This window comes from Heterodontus francisci, chromosome 33, assembly GCF_036365525.1.
Source record: "Heterodontus francisci isolate sHetFra1 chromosome 33, sHetFra1.hap1, whole genome shotgun sequence".
NCBI classification, from domain to species: Eukaryota; Metazoa; Chordata; class Chondrichthyes; order Heterodontiformes; family Heterodontidae; genus Heterodontus; species Heterodontus francisci.
In genome coordinates this window covers 21,515,339-21,532,653 of record NC_090403.1, presented here as the reverse complement: position 1 = coordinate 21,532,653, position 17,315 = coordinate 21,515,339, and the positions used below count along the sequence as shown (strand labels likewise).

The window sequence follows — 17,315 nt, the reverse complement described above, 5'->3', positions numbered from 1 at the left end:
ACGGAGAGAGAGGGGGGCAGACACACGGAGAGGGAGACAGAGAGATAGAGAGATCAAGATTACTCCTGACAGATGGATATCTATCGGGAATATGCTGCATCACTACAACAAGTGTGCGGGCAGACATTGACTACTTGTCCAAGCAAAGAAATGCCAGGTATCACACTAAATCAGTGCCCAACATAGTGATGAGAAAGTAAGTCAATAAATGAGAAGATTAATTTAAAGCTTCTTCACAAAAATGCACATTTGTTGCTGTCTTCATAAATAGTAACATAAATTTTTAATGCCTTTATCTTTCTGAAATTGTCTCACTGGCCTCCCCATGTAAGACAAAATTGTAATGTGGCCCCCCCCCACACAAATAGGTTGGACAACCCTGTAATATATTAATGGCATTCATCAACACAAAAGTTGTGTGGTGAACTAAATAAAACAGCTGTCAGCGGAAAGGGTTAACCTCTTGTTTGTTTATCAGAAGGCGGTATGAAACCTCATCAGATGCGTGCGGTTGCATTACCTCACGTAAATTTAAAGAAAATCCTTCCCGATCTTTATCCTTAGGAAGAAAAAATCCTTTAAAACAGCAGAAATCATGACTAACATTTTTAAAAATAATTCTCATCAGGGAAGGCTGCATTTTAAATTAAACTCCAGTTCTTTTCAAACTTTTTAGCATTTTTTAAAAAAGGTTTCCAATTCAAGATTTTCCAGTACAATCAAGATGATTTAAATGAGCACAATGACCTCAAATGTCCCAAAATTCACATCACTAAACATTTAAGAATTTCAAAAATGACAATTTTTATCTGAAAGTTTCATATCCAGAACTAAAGGCCTCCATGTAATTTAAAATAATAATAACCAAAATTTCACTGAGGCCACAGTGTGAGTCAGGTTTTCACAACTTAATAGGTTAGTAATCATCAATAATTTCAATTTAATTTAGACCAACATTTATTAACTAAACACAACACAGAATAGATAAAACAAAAGAAAATAGCACGTGCTTATAAAAAAGGTCATTTCTTTTTGTTCTTTTTTTAGGTACCTTTCCAACTGACTGTAATAACAGTGATTGTAACTGAAAGACGGGTTAACTTTCACAGTGAAATAAAACCTTCAATGTTCTCACAATGTTAGAGAGCAGAGCTTTCCCTAGCTTGTGGGTTCCAAACATCCATAAACGCTTTTTAGAGACAACAATGCAATCTTGCAGCCTTTCACAGTAGAAGGAGGGACAGAATCTTTCCGTTTCCTCCTTTATTCCATTATAGATTAATTTATCTTCTTTCATTTAAACCAATTTTAATTCCTGAAGTTTTCTAATTAATCCCGTCCTTTAATAATTCAAAATCTCAAGCTCAGATTCTATGTCCTCAAACAGGCCTGTTAACTCCTGCAAAATTCTTAACACTTTTCTCTGGTTTATGGGAGAGATGTGATGACATAGAGTAAAGGGTGAAGGGAACATTGAAGATCCAGTGGAGAGTCCCAGTCCTTTTCTCAGTTCACCCTTGCCTCTGTGATTGGGGTCATTCCCTTCTTTTATGGGACCTAGTTCCCAGGCTAGGACTTCTATCTCATTTTGTGAGTGGCTGCAAGTGAATGGTCCTTCCACCAGACCACCTAGGTGATCCTACATTGACTGGTTGATGACGGCACAAACTGGCAGGCACCTGGAGGATTGCAGTCAGAGTCATTATAGAATGTAGTCTAGGTCACCCCAGTTTATATCATTGTTCCCATTATAATTAACTACCCCCAATAGGCTCTAGTGGTCGTGGCTGGCACCAGATTGCTTGTCTTCCTAGTTTTACTTGTAATTCATAGATCTATAGTTTACACCAGGAGTGATCAGCATTCCGGACAGGCTTACTCACTGCTTTTCTCAGGACCTCTCTTGCGTCTTCTAATTCCTGTTTACGTTTGTCATTCTCCTGTCTTAGGTGTCCCAATTGTGACTTTGTTTCTTTAGCATCAGTCACTGCGGCTCCCACACTCACATTTGAGACATGCTGTTGATGCAGCATGAAATTCAGATGTAGGCAGCGATCTTCATCGTTTAAGGATTTCTTCACTTATACTGTTTCCTTTCCAAATTGTCCATGGCCTTGTCACTTCTTGGGCACAAAATTGGACAGCGTAAACTAATATTTTCTTACCTTTTGTCTACTTTAATCTTCCAACTATCCACTTGTTCCTGAATGAACCTAAGTATTTCTCCATAAGATTTTCTATCCCCATGTGTCAGATAATCTGATAACTCCTCTAATTCCTCTTTACTAACCTTACTCTTTAACACTTGATTAAGATCCTTCAACATTCTCGACATGCCTACTATTGCTGGCAGGTGATTAAATCTGCTGAACTCTGTTAGGTTACTTTCCTAAATCTGTGTGTTGATAAATCCTAGGACCCTAAAGTATAACGCAGAGAGAGATCACCACATATCAGGTCCTTTTGTGGTCGCCAGTTATGTAAGATTTTGCAAGGGATTTAAACATGACTCCAGTTGGTGGCAGTAAATCTCTTTTATTGTCACACAGCAGGGATCAACACTTTAGTGTTTAGATAGTAATTTACAATTCCAAACAGATCATAGATTATCCATTCAGTTACCAGACAGAGTAGAGCACCTCGTTCCCCTTTCTTTCCCTTCTTCTCTTCCTTCTTTATCTTGTTAGGTCATTAGCGAGGTAGTGTTAGATTCCAGCCAGCATTAACGTCCATCCACTCAAGCTAAGGCGCTCTTGTCTTCTAGCTCTATCCTGTTTGTCAAAATCCCTTCTCCTTTAGACACCTTTTCTTGGCCATATGACCCAATAGATTCAATCATTCTCTCCCACCTAGGGTCTTTTACCTTTCTAAGCCTCTCTACACATACACATTTTCCCATGCCACTTTTTCCTGATTAACATCTTGTAGAGACATCCTGATTTTTTGCTCTCTTTGTATCTTGTGGCTTTGGCTGATTTATTTATTTTATTTAGAGATACAGCACTAAAACAGGCCCTTCGTCCCACCGAGTCTGTGCCGCCCAACAACCACCCACTTATACTAATCCTACATTAATCCCATATTCCCTACTACATCCCCACCATTCTCCTACCACCTACCTACACTAGGGGCAATTTACAATGGCCAATTTACCTACCAACCTGCAAGTCTTTGGCTGTGGGAGGAAACCAGAGCACCCGGAGAAAACCCACGCAGACACGGGGAGAACTTGCAAACTCCGCACAGGCAGTACCCAGAACTGAACCCGGGTCGCTGGAGCTGTGAGGCTGCGGTGCTAACCACTGTGCCACTGTGTCGCCCAATGGTGATCCATTGCGACAGTTGGTAGCTTAACTTAACAATTTGTCATAAATAATGGCAGTTACTGCTGCAGCTTGAAAGTTTAAATTTGGCATAGGCACTTCTCTAAAAAGCACAAGCCTGTCTGAATAGTGAGTTTTTAAATAGTCTCTTGTCCAAACTCGCAATTTATATATTAAAATTACTCAAACTACTGCATTTCGAAAATTACTCAGATTAATGCTTTATCAAAGACGGGATTCTATGAATAAGACAAACACTAGTAAATGAATTAAAAAATATTTATAGGTGTATCAATTCACAATAATCTTACATGAGTCAGATTACCTCAGTTGTTAGGTTTGAGAGGTATAATCCCTATTCTAGAACAAGGGGGTACAATGGTAAAAATAGAGTTAGGCCATTCAGCAGTGAAATCGGGAAGCACTTTTCACACAAAGGGTAGTGGAAATCTGAAACTTTCCCCGCAAAAGGCAGTGGATGCAGGGGCTAATTGAAATTTTCAAGAGAGAGATTGAGAAGATATTTGCTCGGTAAGGGTATCAAGGGATATGGAGCAAAGATGTGCAAATGGGGTCGAAATACAGATCAGCCATGATCTAACTGAATGTAGAACAAGCCCGAGGGGCTGAATGACCTCTTTCTATTCTGTGACCCCTGCTGAAAACTGTTTGGATATTGGATTCAAATGAGATCATTACGGCTGTCATTCTTAACCCCATGCCAGCTTATACTTGGGATTACCCAGTTGACCAGTTAATAGTGAAAAGATGTGGAAAGAGAGCCTGCCAGGAGCCAGTGATGATGGAGGTGCAGGGTGAGGGTGGGTGGTTGGGGTGGGTTTGGGGGGGGGGGGGGGGGTGGGTGATATGGCATGGGAAAGGGAACTAGAAAAAAAACAATTGCCATTGACTGATTATAGTCCAGGCTCTGCCCACGTTTCCTATGCATGGATTTCACTGCATTAAACTGGTAGATGGATTCAAATTCTGACACAATGTATAACTGTGTGGGAGTGTGAATGGGCCTCCAAGCCAAACTAGTTACGATCCTATGAAAATACCCACTGGTCCATCCAGTTTGTCCCACACAACTGCGATGTCTTGTGCATCATAAAACAGACACTCCCCACCTCACCCAAATCCAGGCTTGAGGGGCTAAATGGCCATTCGTGTTCCTATATGACCTCCTGAGAGAGAGACAAGAAAACAGATTTAAAAACCCAGGTCAATTTGGGGGGTAAAAAATTGTCAAAAAATTATTTTCCAACTCCCTTAGCGAATCCTGATGAGATTATGCAAGTTAAATGGGAAGGAATTAATTGGAAGCTGACTACTTTTGCATTACTGACCATTTCCATACCAGTGATCAGTGACATATTGAAATTACAATGCGTAAAGGTCATGTCTCTCTCTGTCAAGGTAAACAGACCCCTCCTCCCGATTCAGCTACCCCCAGAGGTTGCTTCACTTCTTAGCCCTTTCAGTTTGGATGAAATCCCAGTTCTTGACACTGGGCTGTTGATTTCCCACTAAATTTAGGAAAATGGGCCTGTTTCCACTTCGGTTATTAACGCATTGAGATGCTAACGGTTAGGATTTCTTCAATCTCCACAGGGTTCATCTCCTCATATCACATACTTCCTGTTGTTTCTGGTGTGGGTAGAGCAAGAAATAGTTAACCCTTTCCACCCCACCAGCTTCTGGAGCTAAAATTACTTTAATGGTAAAAGTTAAAAATGTTTATCAAATGTACAAAGTGACATTGGCAACTTGTTTACAGTCAGGGTGGAAAAGGAATTAAAAACCAGCATTGCTGATGGGCAAACATGTGCTGATTTACTTTGCTATCCTGGTAGCAGTTTGTCTGAGTTCAGTGTCCAACGGAGAGGCTGAGTCATTCTGCTCACACTGGATTGGTTGGAATATAAATTTGCTTGGTCAGAGTAATTTTGTGGAAAATGTTTTTCAGCCTGCCTGGTTCAAATTGAAGGTTTCATCTGAAATCTTCAGAGAGAGAATCAGTCACAGCACTTTAATGGATAGAGAGAAAGCAAAGAATGTTATCTCCATTCTTGTTGAGCACAGCTGTTAAGACTATTTTGTTTTCTTCATACTAGAGAAAGTTAAACTAAACAAAGATTGTAAAATTGTCAGAACACCATTGCTTCTGTTCATTTATTCTTTTACTCTTTAAGTCTGTTTGTCAATTGAAGCCTGTCACAATCTGGGATAGTCTTGTTCTGATACCTTCTGAACTCGAGTATCATCAGGTAAGGACGTGTGATACAAGCAGTAAACCAAAATACTGTGTGCCTCCCCTGGGACAGTACAAACCTACTTGGATAGCGGGACAGAGGAAGAACAGAAAGTCTTGCATTTATATAGAGTCATTTATGGCGTAGAAGGAGGTCATTCAGCCCATCGAGACCATGCCAGCTTTCTGCAGAGCAATCCAGCCAGTCCCACTCCCCCGCTTGACCCCATAGTTCTGCAAGTTCCTTCAAGTGCCCATCCAATTTCCTTTTGAAATCATTGATTGTCTCCACTTCCAGCATCCTCGTGGGCACATCATTAACACTCGCAGCATAAAAAAGTTCTTCCTTATATTCCCCCTGCATCTTTCACCCAAAACCTTCAATCTGTGTTCCCTAGTCCTTGCGCCATCAGTTAATGGGAACAGTTTTTCCTCGTCTGACTTATCTAAGCCTGTCATAATCTTTTACACCTCTATCAATTCTCCCCTCAATCTCCTTTGCTCCAAGGAGAACAACCCCAGCTTTTCCAACCTAACCTTGTAACTAAAATCCTTCATCCCTGGAACCATTCTGGTAAATCTCCTCTGCACCCTCTCAAGCAGCCTCACATCTTTTCCTAAAATGTGGTGACCAGAACTGGACACTATACTGTAGTTGGGGCCTAACCAGCACTTTATAAAGGCTTAGAATAACTTCCCTGCTTTTGTACTCAGTTCCTCTATTTATGAAGCCCAAGATCTGATATGCTTTGTTAATTACTCTCTCAATATGTCCTGCCACCTTCAAAGGTCGATGCACATACACCCCCAGGTCCCTCTGTTCCTGCACGCTCTTTAGAACGGTACTATTAAATCTATATTGCCTCACCCTACACCTTCTGCCAAAATGTATCACCTCACATTTGTCTGTATTAAATTCCATCTGTCACCTCTCTGCCCATTCTGCTAGCCTGTCTATGTCCTGTTGCAGGCTATTCGGATCATCCTCACTGTTTGCCAGTCCTCCAAGTTTGGTATCATTGGTAGGGGGAAATGAAATTAAAATGGGTTAATAGAACGGTTTCTTCAAAAATGGATAGCACTTCACTGTGACATGAGAGATCAAAGGTTCTTCTCTCGTGCACCTTGAAAGCAGTAATAATTGTTGGCTTGTGATATCACAGCCTTATAACTTTCTTCAGTGAAGAGGGACAGGCCTGAGAATTAATTAATGGTGTCAGCTGTGGCTCAGTTGTCACACTTACACCTCTCAGTTACAAGGGTGTGGGTTCAAGCCTCACTCCAAAGACTTGAGCACAAAATCTAGACTGACACTTCCTGTGTGGTACTGAGGGAGTGCTGCATTGGTGGAGGTGCCATATTTCAGGTGAGGCATGAAATCAAGGCCCCATCTTCCCTCTCAGGTGAACATAAAAGATCCTATAGCACCTTTCGAAGAAGAGCAGGGGATTTCTCCCTGTGACTTGACCACTATTTATCCCTCAACCGACATCATTAAAACAGATTATCTGGTTGTTATGTCATTGCTGTTTGTGGAATCTTGCTGTGCCTAAGTTGGCTGCCACAGCATTCCAATGGGGACTGCACTGCAAAAAGTACTTCATTTTTTGGGTAATCCTGAATGATGAAAGGCGTTGGATAAATGCAAGACTTCCTTTTTCTTTAATTTCACATCATGCCAATGTATCTTTCCAAATCACTTTGGGGTACCAAGTGCACTTTATGTACAAGAGTTCAAATGTAACAAGCATTGAGCACCTCTTTCTGGTTGAGGAGATAACCATTTATTTCTGTGTTAGATATCTGGGTCAACCGGAAGCCCAAGTGTGATGTGGGCTGGCTGCCGTTTCAGTGCAACTGCTACCGTTTGAATAACGAGAGGAGGAGCTGGCAGGAATCACAGAAGAGCTGTGTGAGGTCCGAGGGAAACCTGATCAGTATTCATCATCTGGCTGAGCTGGAATTTGTCCTGACCCAGGTCAAACAGGGTAAGACTGCACAACTGTGGACAGATAGTGATGCTGGCAGCAGAGCAAACAGGCTGGGACACTTTCCTCTAGAAAAGAGAAGACTGAGAGGTGTTCTAGTGGAGGTTAAGATTATGAAGGAGTTTGATAAGGTAAACGTAGAAAAGATATTTCCACTTGTGGGAAGTCCAAAATGAGGGTCCAGAAATATAAGATAGTCGCTAATAAAACCAGTAAGGAATTCAGGAGAAACTTCTTTATAAAGAATGTTACCACAAGGAGTAATTAAGGTGAATAGCATAGATGAATTTAAGGGGCAGGTGTATAAGGACATGAGAAAGAAATGAATAGAAAGTTATGCCCCTCTCCTTCCCCAACCTTTTGTGGGATTTGATCAGAACTGTGTCACTGTGCAGTGATGCACTCCCTGAAATCAGGCACCATTGCATTTGAATGACTAGAGACTGGGGGGATAGGAATTGAATAAACCAAGTGACTCTCGACAACGCAGAGCATGTGCAGAGTGATCGCGGACGTCATCAGTGCGTCTGAACATTTGCCAGCCTGCCAGTATGAATGTGCACGTGCTCACACCATCACCCCTCAATAACTGCTATCACCGTCTCCATTTCCCCGAACAGTACCCCGTTCCCTCCCGCCATCCTCACTTCAATTGTCGCTTTCCATTTACCGCTCCATCCTGCCTCACCACTGCCTTCCCTCAGCCACTTGCTCTCACGCTCGCCGCTTCTCCCCTCGGCCGCTCACTCCTGCCCTCGCCCTTCCCCACCTCAACTGCCTACTGCTGGCCTTGTCTCTTCCCCTTTCGGTCAGTCAATCGCTCCCCACCGTGCTGCCCAATGAAGCAGCGAGGGGCGGAGAATGAGCCGCCGAAGCGGCAAAGCAGGGAGCAAGTGGCCGAGGGGTGACAGGGCAATGCAGGAGCCATTGGCCATAAAGAGGGGAGTGGCGAGGCCGGGAGGGGGCGGGTGGAGCAGGGAGCGAACGGCTGAAGCGGCAAGGTGGGGTGCGAGCGGCCGATGTAGGGAAGCGGCAAGGTCGTTAGCGAGTGGCTGAGGGAAGGCAGTGGCAAGGTGGGGAGCGAGTGATCGAGGAGGGAGAAGCAGTGAGGTGGGGAGTGAATGGTGAGCAGACAGGCACGGGAGGGTGCGGCGAAGAGAAGCGCAATGGCAGGAGTGAGCAGATTACTGTTGGGTGTCGGATGGAGGTGGTGATCGCAGCCACTGTGGGGATTTGGATTTAAGGCTGCATTTGCTTTTTGTGACAAATTGAGCAACGCCATCCTTATTACTGGCAGCTGCCTGAGACATCGCAGACAGTGACTTTTCAGTGGATGAGGCTGCATTTGTGCGTGTGCCTATACTGCGCCACCTAGTGGCTCCTCTGTAGCCCAGTCTCAGTCCAGCAGTTCAGCCGTCTGTGGACCCCTGCTTTAATTAGTGAGCTGGCTGACCTTCAACCCTTATCAGTTTTGGGGTCATTGAATGCTTCGAATGAGCCCAAGCGTTCAGACGCTCATGTCAGTACTGTCAGAGTTTTGCCTCCTGGCAGAAGTCAGTCTGGCGGCCAACTGCATGGCGCTGTGCAATGTACTGAACTCTGCTTGTCACCATATACAGCTGACGTACAAGGCTGTCCAGACCAGTTGTGCTGGGTGGGAGGGGCTGTTCTCCTCTCTCCATTCTATTTGATTCTCATCTTCCCCCATCCCCCTCCCAACTGTTCCCCCCCCTCTTCCCCTCCCCACCCTCCACCCAAGACAACCCCACGTTCCTGTGGCCAGGTGCCTCCAACAAGCCGCTGTCACAATGATGTTTGCAGCTAGATTGGTCTCTTGTTGATCAAGGCTGCTGGATTCCTAATGAGAAGAGGTGGGAATAAAGGAAACATTGGAACGAGAGATTTTAACTGTTCTATCCTGCTTCGTGTATATCTGTTAATGGACTGTGTAACAGGTACAAGATTGATGTATTTTATTCACTTGTGACCTTGTGTCACAAACCTACAATTGCATTCGAGATCAATACCAGGATGTCCATTTATCTCCTTCCCCGCCCCAGCCCACACCGACTAACTTCACCGACTCCCTCCCCACAAAACAAGACATAGGCTGGAATTTTATGCCACCCCAATGAGCGGGATGGTGGTGGTGGGGGGGAGGGGTTGCGTAAAATGGAATGGGCGGCTCCGGGAGGCTTTCCCGACCCACTCCTGCCTCCGCTGACCTTTACATAGGGCAGGTGGGGGGTGCGAAAAACAGCCCGTCTGCCCCATGCCAATCAAGTCCCTTAAGTGACCACTCAATGGGAACTTAAGGTCCTTCGCCTGCCTCCGCACGGATTTTACGCTTGGCAAGCAGGCGTTCTGGGAAAACTATGCGGCTGCCGATCGTCCCAGTTTGGGGGGGGGGCCCTCATTGGGCACAGGTTACCCGATGGAGGGCTGCCCACGCTGCCCCAACCACCCCCAGCACCCAACACGCCCCCCCTTCCCCCCCCAACCGACCACCCTAGCCAAGTCCCGACCGATTACCCGCAGCGAGGCAACCAAAACTTACCTTTCCTCCCGGCTCCACGTCGTCTTCTATCTTCGGCTGGGTTGCAGTCACAGCGGTGGCTCCCATCCGCCCACCGTAAAATTCCAGCCATAGGAACAGAAGGAGGCCATTCAGCCCCTTGAGCCTGTTCTGCCATTCAATTAGATTATGGCTGATCTGTATCTTAACTCCATCTATTCTCCTTGGTTTTCTTACCCTTAATAACGTTGCCTAACAAAATCTAACAATCTCCCTTTTGAAATTTTCTATTGATCCCCGTGTCAACAGCTTTTTGACAGGGAGAGAGTTTTTGATTTTCACTACCCTTTGTGTGAAGGAGTGCTTCCTGACATCAACCCTGAATGGCCTGGCTCGGATTTTAAGGTTGTGCCCTCTTTGCTGGACACTATCTATCAAACCCTCAAGTTCCCCATCTCCTGCTGCTTGGGATTTCCTCTTGATGTTAATGTACTGATCCTCTTACTTAGCAGCCGGCTCAAACAGGACCAGGTGTTCATTCCCTTTGAAGTCAGCTCACAGCTGCAAAGCTTCACCGTCTTTCTCTGCAGTCAGCTTCTACCTCCAGCAGACACCACTTTAAATTGGCTCCCCTCACCTGATAAAATCAGACTGGGTGTCAGACATCTCAACTACCTTTCATGCAACAGCATAACTTATGCTTCAGGCAGTGAGCTAAACATTTAAATAGACTGCACTCCATGTGCTGCATCTTGTCTAAAAATCCTCCACACTGGACCCCTGCCATTTCTTGGTGCTGCGCCACAGAGTGTTTGGCTATAGGTTGGCACATGGGTGTCAGCTGTGGCTCAGTTGGTAGCACTCTCACCTCTGAGCCAGAAGATTGTTGGTTCAAGTCCCAGTCCAGCAATTGACACTTCAGTGCACTATTGTAGGTGCCATCATTTGGATGAGTCATAGCTAGCATAAAGGAAGATGGTTTTGTGGTTGTTGGAAACCAATTATCTCACCCTCAGGGTAGTGTCCGAGGCCAAAACATCCTCATCTACTTCATCAATGACCTACCCTCCATCATAAGGTCAGAAGTGGGGTTGTTTGCTGATGATTGCACAATGTTCCGTACCATTCATAACTCCTCAGATGCTGAAGAAGTCCGTGTCCAAATGCAGCAAGACCTGGACAACATTCAGGCTTGGGCTGATAAGTGGCAAGTTACATTCATGCCACACAAGTACCAGGCGATGACCATCTCAAATAAGAGAGAATTTAACCATCTCCCCTTGCCTATCAATGGCATTACCGTCGCTGAATCCCTCATTATCAACATCTGAAACTGAACTGGAATAGCCACGTAAATACTGTGACTACAAGAGCAGGTCAGAGGCTGGAATTCTGCATTAGTAACTCACCACCTGACTTCCCATCATCTACAAGGCACAAGTCAGGAGTGTGATGAAATGCTCTCTACTTGCCTGGGTGGATGAAGCTCCAACAACAGGCAAGCAGCTTGACACCATTTAGTACAAAACAACCCATTTGCTTGGCACCCCATCCATCACCTTAAACATTCACTTCCTCCACCACTAGTGCACCATGGCAGCAGTGTGTACCATCTACAAGATGCACTTGTCAAGGCTCCTAACAGCACTGTGGGTGTACCTACACCAGATGGATTGCAGCGGTTCAAGAAGGTGGCTCACCACCATCTTCTCGAGCAATTAGGGATGGGCAACAAATACTGGCCTTGCCAGCAATGCTCACATCCCATGAAAAGAATGAAACGAATCTTGGCTTTCAAAAAAGAATTGATAATCACCAAAAATCTGCAGGTTTATGGGGAAAGGATTGGGAGTTACAACAAGCTAAATTTCTCTTACAGAGGGTTGGCATAGGTTCAACGGACCGAGTGGTGGCCTTCTGTACTATGATTCTATAAAACTGGTTTGAGATTGCTCTGCTCCGAGAAGATTGCTGTGTCTTCTGACCCTGCCAGATGACCACCCACATTGTATTCTCCTGCACTTTCTGTAACTGCGGAGTGACCACCTCCTGAAATATGAGCTCCAGGAAATTCTCAGCCTCCCTTATGCCCTCCTGTAACTCCAGCCACTGCTCAAACTCAGAAACCCTGAACTCGAACTGGGTGAAAAATATGGTCATCACAAGCTTGGACAGTGCTCAACCAGATGGGAATGACTCTTGTTAATAACTGAAAAAATAGACAACTGCCAAATTTCCTTGACTGTTCCACCAGACTCTGACCTTAACTCTGCAGGATATGGGTGGTACCCAGATACACCAGAACCTGATTTGGGATTTCCCCCTTGGGCCTATAAACAGTGCAGCCTACATCTGCCCCTTACAAGGCAGATAACCTGGCAGGGCAGGGATTTTTAAGCAAAGGATCACATTTTCCTGGTACATATGGGGCCCATCATGGAGCAGGGAGGTGTCGGTAGGGGCCCTATGCAGATGAGCTGACTCTGCCCCAACCCCCACTGGACCTGCAAACTCCACATGGACTTCAAGGTCCCATGGAGGGTCTCTGCTGTCTGTTGAGCATCATAGGGAAAGCAGATGTGTGTGTCTCTGTAGTTGGGGTGTGTGTCCGAGGTGTGTTGTGTCTGTGGGCCTGTATCTGGGCATGTGTTTCTGAGGGTCTGTATCTGGGTGTCTTGTGTTTGTGGGTTTGTATTTGGGCATGTGTGTCTGTGGGTCTGTATCTGGGTATCTGTGTCTGTGGTCTGTATCTGGGTGTCTGTCTGGTTGCGAGCTGCAGTGCGGCTGATGTTTGCTCCTTTTGTCAGCTCCCTAATACCTGCCTGCCTGCCTCTCCTCTCACTGCAGATGTCGAGGAATTGTGGATTGGCCTGAATGACATCAAACTCCAAATGAACTTTGAGTGGTCGGATGGAACTCCAGTTCGCTTTACCTATTGGCATCCCTTCGAGCCCAACAACTTTGCAAGCAGCCAAGAGGACTGTGTCACACTCTGGGGTTCGGTAAGAGACAGTCTCACCTTTCAGCAGGGCTTTAAAGGTTCGGACAGAATACAAACTTCACTTAATTCTCTTCCACTTGGAATGGCCAATTCTGAATGTTCAGTAACCCTCCCCTGTTCCTCCAGTGAGCTGTGAATTAGTGCATATGCTGTGGCTTTGAGCCATGTTGTATAATCCACGATCTGCATCAAATCAACTGATCTCAGCAAGGAATGGCAAAGTGGTTAAATAACTGAGCTCCAGATGCCTGAGCTTGGGGAATGTAAAACAATATTCACCAAGATTGAAGAGTTTTGATAGATTAGATGGAAAGAAATGTTTTCCACTGGCAGGGGGCTTGGTCAGGAGAGGACACCAATTTCAGCTAATCGCCAAAAGAATCGGCTGGGAAATGAGAATTATTTTTGCACGAGTTGCTCTGATCTGGAATGCACTGCCTGAACGGGCGGTGGAAGCAGATTCAATAGTAACTTTCAAAAGGGAATTGGATAAATACCTGAAGGGGAAAATTTGCAGGGATATGGGAAAAGGAGTGGGACGAATTGGATAGCTCTTTCCAAGAGCAGGCACGATGGGCTGAATGGCCTCCTATGCTCTATGATTCTCCTGCCTGCTTTCCAATGATGACTGTCGAGGGCATGTGAGAAAACCTGCTCTTCATGTGGTATGGTCACTGAGAGAGGTACCAGAGAACTGCTGGTGCCCAGAGTACCAGGACCTAGTGTGACTCTCCACCTTCAGGAGATAGTGCTGGAAGAGAGAGAAAATCAGAGAGGACGAAACGATTAATGTATAGAACCAGTTTCACTTCACACTGAGCATCAATGTCCGCCATTCCGGTTTACCAGGGGAACACCTCGCAGCCCCAGAATGCCACTGTTGACCCTTCACTGTTGTACCACCCACTTCCAGTCTTTAAACATCAATACTGCTTTCACCTCAAACAGAGAACTGTGACCTGGAACATACCAGAGCCAAGACTTCAGTATTCCTAAGGGATTAAGAAGAGAGGGGGAATATGGAACTGAGATTTCAGTTGAAAGGATGTACACTGTAATGTCCTGCTGCACATTGCAGTTTGCTACGTAACTGTTGAATGTTATGCAACAGGCATGAGAGCAGGTCCCTCGTCTGGCAGGTTCTTTGAGGATTGACCTCTGATGATGATAGCCTTTGAACTCACATCCATTGACTAAGAGGTTTCTATTGGATTGTTACCACTGTAGGGGATACCCTGTCTTTGGCCTTTGGCTGTTATGGGCTGGAATGTTATGCTCTCCCTGGGACCGGGCTGAAGGCGGTTTGGGGGGTGGGGGGGGCATGTAAAATCGAGTGGGAAGCAGGGGGGTGCCTTTCCCGTTGCCAACCTGCCTCCACTGCCATTTTACCAGCAGCAGGGGAGGTGGCAAACAGCCTGCCGTCCCCAGGCCAATTGAGGCCCTTAAATGGCCAATTAATTACCACTTACAGGCCTCCTCCTGCTGTTGCTGGTATATTACCAGTGACAGGTGGGCACTTCGTCAGCTGAGGAGGCTGCCTAGTAGAACCTGGTGGCCTCCTTGCAGGCCCGGAGGTGGTGGTGGGTGGGGGGTTCCTGATCAGGCACCCTGTGCCCCACAGAGGGCCCCCCCAACAGCACAAACCATCCGCACTTGACTACCTCCTCTGTCCTCCTGATCGACCCCCACCCCCTCGCTGGGGCTGAGCTCATTGTCCCCGGCGAGGCCCGAAACCCCACTTACCTTTCTCGGGGCTGGTGTCCCTCTTGTTCCTCACGCTGGGTGTAGTCCCAGCAGTGGCCACCACTCCCAGTGGTGACGGGATTTCCTGCCGCACAGTGGCGGTAGGGATTAACTTTTAAGCCGGTGGACGGGGGTCTCCAACGCCACATCAAAGTCCAGCCATGGAGTGTGAATGTTACCTGTCTCTCAAATGATGCATCATAAGGGATTTCCTGTGCCTGAGACAGATAGTGTGGGGGCTCCCCTGTTTGGGTATGACACAGGACGGGGGATTCCCTGTGTCTGGTGATGATTCAGTGTCAGTGATTCTCTTCGCCTGGGTATGATGCAGTCTAGAGGATACCAAATGACTTTAGGGGATTTCTTGACTCTGGTGTGAGAGTGTTGGGGATACCTTGTCAGGGTATGACCCAGGGGTCGGTGGGGGGGATTCATGTGCCTGCCACTATACGGGGCCAATACTTTCAGTGGATGGGTAAACATTATTTTCATCATCGTGATGTCACGTTTAAGTTACATGAAAGGTCATCATATTATGTATTTATAGACTCTCAGATGTCCCGCCAATAACTGAGGGCAGCATTGCCCCTTTAGAAATGATGATCCTTTTCATCAGCGGTTCTAATGATAAACGACCCCATCAACGGACGCCCTTTAACATAAACATCCTGCACCCCAACCAGCAAACAGGAACAGCTCAGCTTGTGGCTTGCACCTTGTTACAGCAGCTAGCAGGGATTGTCAGGTGGTGTGCTCGGCCAGGGCACCTGAACGAACTGTCCTTCCTGACTATTAATAGACAAACGTGTTTTAGAGCAGTGATGGACATTGCACTATGGGATATGAAAAGGAAAGTGTGTGAGGCTTGTGTCCATTTGACACCTGCTCTGTGGAGCAGAGGCGCGGTGGCTTGGAATGTGCTGGGCCAGGAGGGATGCACTGCAGAGGGTAGGTGTGCAGGGAGGAAGGGGAAGAGTGCCTGGCATTGGTGGGGATGAGGAAGAGTGACCAATGCTGGGGGAGTAGGAGGAGTGATCATCTCTGGGTGTCGGGGATGGGGAGGACCACCAGCATTGGGGATGGGGGATGGGGAGGAGGACCAACACTGGGGGTGGGGGATGGGGAGGAGGACCAGCACTGGGGGCGGGGGATGGGGAGGAGGACCAGCACTGGGGGTGGGGGATGGGGAGGAGGACCAGCACTAGGGGTGGGGGATGGGGAGGAGGACCAGCACTGGGGGTGGGGGATGGGGAGGAGGACCAGCACTGGGGGTGGGGGATGGGGAGGAGGACCAGCACTGGGGGTGGGGGATGGGGAGGAGGACCAGCACTGGGGGTGGGGGATGGGGAGGAGGACCAGCACTGGGGGTAGGGGATGGGAAGGAGGACCAGCACTGGGGGTGGGGGATGGGGAGGGGGGACCAGCACTGGGGGCGGGGGCTGGGGAGGACCACCAGCACTGGGGATGGGGGATGGGGAGGAGGACCAGCACTGGGGGTGGGGGATGGGGAGGAGGACCAGCACTGGGGGTGGGGGCTGGGGAGGAGTACCAGCACTGGGGGTGGGGGTTGGGGAGGAGGACTAGCACTGGGGGTAGGGAATGGGGAGGAGGACCAGCACTGGGGGTGGGGGATGAGGAGGAGGACCGGCACTGGGGGTGGGGGATGAGGAGGAGGACCAGCACTGGGGGTGGGGGATGGGGAGGAGGACCAGCACTGGGGGTGGGGGATGAGGAGGAGGACCAGCACTGGGGGTGGGGGATGGGGAGGAGGACCAGCACTGGGGGTGGGGGATGGGGAGGAGGACCAGCACTGGGGGTGGGGGCTGGGGAGGAGGACCAGCATTGGGGGTGGGGGATGGGGAGGGGGGACCAGCACTGGAGGTGGGGGATGGGGAAGAGGACCAGCACTGGGGGTGGGGGATGGGGAGGGGGGACCACCACTGGGGGTGGGGGATGGGGAGGGGGGACCAGCACTGGGGATGGGGGATGGGGGGGTGGGAGATGGGGATGGGGGACCAGCACTGGGGATGGGGGATGGGGATGGGGGACCAGCACTGGGGATGGGGGATGGGGAGGAGGACCAGCACTGGGGGTGGGGGATGGGTCCAGCACTATGTTGTATTCATTGTTCTACCCTGGAGGGATTGGATGTCAAGAGGGAAGAGGATCGGTTGAGAGTCCCAGACATTCGTAAAGAGGCAAAAGAAAAATATTCAATTGAGACTGTTGACCACGGACTGAATATACTCCGTAACATGAGGCTGTCATGAAAATAATCATGTACAGGGATTTACATGAGCATTTAGTTGTTAAAAGAGTTTGGTTTAACCCAGCCTGACATATTACCAGATTTTCATTAATCAGTTGCACTATAATTTAGAAGACTGTCAGTCAGGTTAATGGCCATCACAGCACAGAACAGTGTACTTACGTCTACAGTAAACATTCACACTCAAGCACTGTGGCTTCTTTCTCTTTACTGAACCAGGAA

The 17,315-nt window shown here is 47.5% G+C and overlaps 1 protein-coding gene across 1 annotated transcript in view; it reads left to right on the top strand.

The window, feature by feature from the left end:
* Window positions 1-17,315, top strand: part of mrc2 (mannose receptor, C-type 2) — a 262,300-nt gene that overhangs the window by 99,618 nt on the left and 145,367 nt on the right. Inside the window, exons 7-9 of the mRNA XM_068013057.1 lie at window positions 7,377-7,565; window positions 12,928-13,082; window positions 15,349-15,772. Coding sequence (XP_067869158.1) covers window positions 7,377-7,565; window positions 12,928-13,082; window positions 15,349-15,772 — 768 coding nt within the window. The remainder of the gene's footprint in view (window positions 1-7,376; window positions 7,566-12,927; window positions 13,083-15,348; window positions 15,773-17,315) is intronic.